This window comes from Engraulis encrasicolus, chromosome 3 (assembly GCF_034702125.1).
Source record: "Engraulis encrasicolus isolate BLACKSEA-1 chromosome 3, IST_EnEncr_1.0, whole genome shotgun sequence".
In the NCBI taxonomy this organism is placed as follows: domain Eukaryota; kingdom Metazoa; phylum Chordata; class Actinopteri; order Clupeiformes; family Engraulidae; genus Engraulis; species Engraulis encrasicolus.
Genome location: NC_085859.1, coordinates 2,090,797 through 2,095,796, shown reverse-complemented (window position 1 = coordinate 2,095,796; position 5,000 = coordinate 2,090,797). Strand labels below are relative to the sequence as shown.

Below are 5,000 nucleotides of genomic sequence, written 5' to 3'. Positions count from 1 at the left end.
CATATACACACACATACACACCACACACACACACACACACACACCACACACACACACACACACACACACACACACACACACACACACACACACACACACACATACACACACACACACATACACACCACACACACACAGGTCATCATCATGTAAACTAGTGTTCCTCAAACCTTTCCAGACCGAGACTTTGTCCCCCCAAAAATGTTCAGGGACCACCTGTCAACTGAATTGACAGTTGAGGGGTTTGACACTGCTAATTTCGATGCAGATCACTCACTTTGTATTCACATTTACAAGCCTGTCTTATTGTGGTGAAAATAAGACTTCATTCAGCCATGTTTAGCTTTGTGATTATGTTACAAATGAAGGGTTTGACTGTTCAGCGGTCATATCACCTATGTGTGAATTCTTACCATTCAAATATTTTGAAAACATATTTTTTAACCTATATGAAATGCATTTTGCAATGCAATTCAATGGAATGCCCAATACAAAAATGTCAATTTCCCAACATTCTATAACATGGAGATACAGCGTTTTGTAAAAAAAACCCTTCAAATATATCCGACTGCTTGCTCGTCTTGGAAAAGTAGAAATCCCCTCGCGGGCCTTCTTAGCTCCGTCGTGGACCACAAGTGGTCCCCGGACCACACTTTGAGAATCACTGATGTAGCCACACACACTCAATATTCGCTGCACGTCTCACAAGAAAAAACTCAACCCTGAACGACACGCATCATGACTGAGGGACCTCAACGCTTGACGTCCTCTTGAAAACTGAATTGATTAATTGGCAGGTGTGACCTCAGACATAGTTGATTAATAGTGCAGGATTTAACCTTCACACCACATCAGTTCATTTACCACCATATGAGGTATGCCTATAATTACTATTTACCACCATATGAGGTATGCCTATAATTACTATTTACCACCATATGAGGTATGCCTAATTACTATTTACCACCATATGAGGTATGCCTAATTACTATTTACCACCATATGAGGTATGCTTATAATTATTATCTATCTACACCAGTACATTTACCACCACCGGGATTTCATATTTATCTGCATATCGTCCGGCAAAAAAATATTCCCACTGGTATCATTATTCTTTAAAAAGTATTTATTTAAAATCACTATGTATGTACGTGATGTATTATTTAACCATATATAGATGTGACCACTACATTTCCTCTCTGTTCATTTGTGTATGGCAATTTACTGTAATACAGAACTGTTTCACTAAATCATTAAGATCATTGTAGTGGATGCGGAACTCTAATGTTTACTTAAGTAAATATGACTAGGCCTAAGTAATTTTTTCAAATAATTATACTGTGTTCGCAATGAAGTCAGTTCACATATGATTTACGATGTTACAAATGTAAAATGACACATGCATAGGCCTCATAGAGACAGAATAGAATTTTTTAGTAATATACTAAGCATCAAATAATTAGTAGCCTTCACACTTTAAACACAATTAATGTGTACCTATTTCTTGACCTATTTCTCTTACATTTCAAGACAGTCGGCATGGGCAGTGAAGTGCACGCAAGCTCTACTGTATAAAATACTACTTTGAAGGGAAAGAGTGTGCTCACGGAAGAGTGTGTGAGAGAGAGAGAGAGAGAGAGAGAGAAAGAGAGAGAGAGACTGAAAGAGAGTGTGCATGTGTGTGTGCGTGTGTGCGTGTGTGTGTGTGTGTGTGTGTGTGTGTGTGTGTGTGTGTGTGTGTGTGTGTGTGTGTGTGTGTGTGTGTGTGTGTGTGTGTGTGTGTGTGTGTGTGTGTGTGTGTGTCTGTGTGTGCTTATTGCATGTAGTTTGTAATAGTAATGTGATAATACAATGGCATTGTCATTTTGACCCCAGCCACTTAAATGTCTACCAACTTTTGCACCGGTTTATGCCTCAGATATTTACTATTGCTCGGTTGGGGACATAAAAAAGCCATTTAGATAAGTCCTGGCACCCCCACACACAGCCCACACACCAAAAAAACTAACCGATGCACGACTAAGCGAAAATGTGCAACAACTGCCCAAAAGTTGCCTTGTATTGGTTTTGGCCCACATCCACATCATACATATTGTTAGTTATCAGAGCCCTAAACAAAGCAAAATGTTCTGTTCTAAATAACTTATGTTCATGTATTTTACATAATCTAGACAGATTGAAACATGTAACAAAATATGGATGTTCCATTGGTGTTTAATACACTTAAAATAATTTGGGGTCAAATTGACCCCAAGGAACACAGATGTAACCAAAACGTGTGCAGCACTTAGGGAAAACATTTTTGTGGAAATTTCACTTTTTTCACATTGACCCCATATATTTAGGAAAAGTCATCAAAGATGAAGCAAAATAATTATGTACTTCATGTATTTTTCAGACACTAAACATTGAATGGGGTCATTCAAATAGACCCCAATGATAACAGGAGGGTTAAGGCAAAAGAAAACCCTAAGTGTTTAACACCTCTGCTGCAGTTCTTGTTGTAAGTGGAATAGTCTAATTATAATACCATTGGAGCTTATTGCCAGTGGGATATTAATGAGCGTATAATTATTTATTACATTGAAGAAAGTTAAGACCGAAAGGTTTGACCGGCAGTAAAGAACACAACTAAGAGTGCTGTCCTGTGCCCTTTATTTTAAGTGGAATAGTCTAATTATAATACCATTGGAGCTTATTGCCAGTGGGATATTAATGAGCGTATAATTACTGCTTATTGCAGGTGACAGGAACCTGATAAAACAATGTGCATTATTGCATGTGTCAGGACAGCATAATAAAGTGTCACAGGCAACATGATTAAGTGTCCACATGGTAAAGTGATTAGCGTGGCAGCTACATAAGAAATTAGCCCCGGTATCGAACACATGATCGATACGATACCTACCGCACGTCATGACGAAATCATTACACCTGCACATGAGAATTAAGTGACACAAATATGTACATATTGCTGCATGTAAGTAGTTATATGCCATATTAGTGCTGTGTAGTGTAGTGGAGTATACTATAGTATAGTACTAGTCTGATAAACACGCCTAAATGTGAGACCAGAGTAATTTAGTGTGGCCCCGATGAACGATACCTCTGAAGATCGTTGATTAGAACAACAACCTGTTGTTTTTTCAAACCGTGCCGGCGCTCTGACCAATCGGCGATCTTTGCCGTTGATGTGCTTTCCGAACGGTGTTGCAAGATTCGTCGTCACTCCCTCAAAACCCCGCCTGCTTTGATTCAAAACAAATCTCTGCGTTGTGATTGGGTTTACCAGACTCAGGGCACTGTTCAAAATGTTCTCAAATCCGAGGCCAGACCCACTCGCAGATGAAAAATTTCAGCGTCCAGCGGGTGGCGCTGGTTTACCATTAGTACAGTGTTCTGTAGTGTAGTATAGTTTTGTAGTATAGTGTGGTGTAATGTAGTATAATGTAATGTATTGTAATATAGGCCTAGTTGAATATAGTAGTGTTGTACAGTATAGTGTAGTGGTATAGTAGTGTAGTGGTGCATGCTGGGTAGTGTAGTGTAGTGTTGTACTCACCGTTCCCACATGTTTGTCGGCCGGCGCGGCAGTCGTAGCTGAGATCGCCCCAGCAACCCCCGACCCCCCCGACCCCGATCGCCGGGCGACCCTTCAGCGCCGCGCACTCCGAGGGGCCCTTGGCAAACCCCGTCAGGGGGGGGTACCCCGAATCTCTGTTGTAGTAGACGGCGTGGGGTGGCGGTGGGGGGGGCACGCCTGCGGAGAAGCCTCCCATGGGGGGGTGATACCCGGAGAGCAGAGGCGCCCCGGCCCCCCCCACTCCGACTCCGACTCCGACCCCCATTCCCATCATGGAGCGGCTGAGGATGTCGCTGATGCCGTGGGGGGTGCCCGCCAGACCCCCCGCCAGAGACCCCCCCGCGCCTAGAGGCCCCCCCGAGCCCAACGCACCGCTCAGCTTGTAGAAGGAGTTGGGAACCGCACTGTACACAGGGGAAAACAAATAGATACACACACAGTGTTAATATGACTCCAGTAGAGTAGATACACAGTGTTAATATGACTCTAATAGAGTAGATACACAGTGTCAGATAGTAATAATTATAATAATGATAGTAATAATAATTAGTAATTATGATAATAATAATAATAATAATAATAATGATATTAATAATAACTATAGTAATAATAATTAATAATAATGATAACTATAGTAATAATAATTAATAATAATGATAGTAATAATAATAAGTAATTATAATAATAATAATAATAATAATGGCCCAGCCATAGCTCAATTGGCTGGTCACTGGACTGCTACCCCGGCGTCTCGGATTCGATTCCAGACCGAGCTCATTTGCCGAACCCCCCCGTCTCCCCCCACATGCTACCCCGGCGTCTCGGGTTCGATTCCAGACTGAGCTCATTTGCCGAACCTCCCCGTCTCCCCCTACATGTTTCCTGGCTCTTGCTAACTGTCCTGTCACAATAAATGCATAAAAGAAAAAGCCCAAAAAGTATACTGAAAAAGATATTAAATAATAATAATACGAACACAGAGGAAGACAAGTAGAGCTGCGGCTAATTAATAATATGATAACAATAATGATAATAATAATTTAAAAATAAATTCAAAAACACTTTTACCTTTATTGTCACATGATAAAACAAAATAGAGGTGTGGCAGACACATGATCTCATCTTAATTGATCTTATTTTCATTAATTGCCTCATTAACAATAATGATAATAATGATATAGTAATTAATTATTATTGATCAAATAATAATAATAAACAGTAACAAAAGCAATTAAAAATGAATGATAGCTAATCAATTCATAATAATTAATAATCAATACTGTACACTACACTACACATCATGATGAAATCATTACAGGTGCACATGAGAATCGTGTGGCAAGTCGTTTACCTGTACCGGCAGCTGGGCCCCTTCAGGTTCATTCATCAATAATAATATTTAATATTATTCGCC

The 5,000-nt window shown here is 40.2% G+C and overlaps 1 protein-coding gene across 1 annotated transcript in view; it reads right to left on the bottom strand.

Moving 5' to 3' along the window:
• Positions 1–3,851, bottom strand: part of LOC134446449 (homeobox protein Nkx-6.3-like) — a 5,358-nt gene extending 1,507 nt beyond the window's left edge. The window contains exon 1 of the mRNA XM_063195815.1: positions 3,566–3,851. Coding sequence (XP_063051885.1) covers positions 3,566–3,851 — 286 coding nt within the window. The remainder of the gene's footprint in view (positions 1–3,565) is intronic.
• Between the last annotated feature and the right edge of the window lie 1,149 nt (positions 3,852–5,000).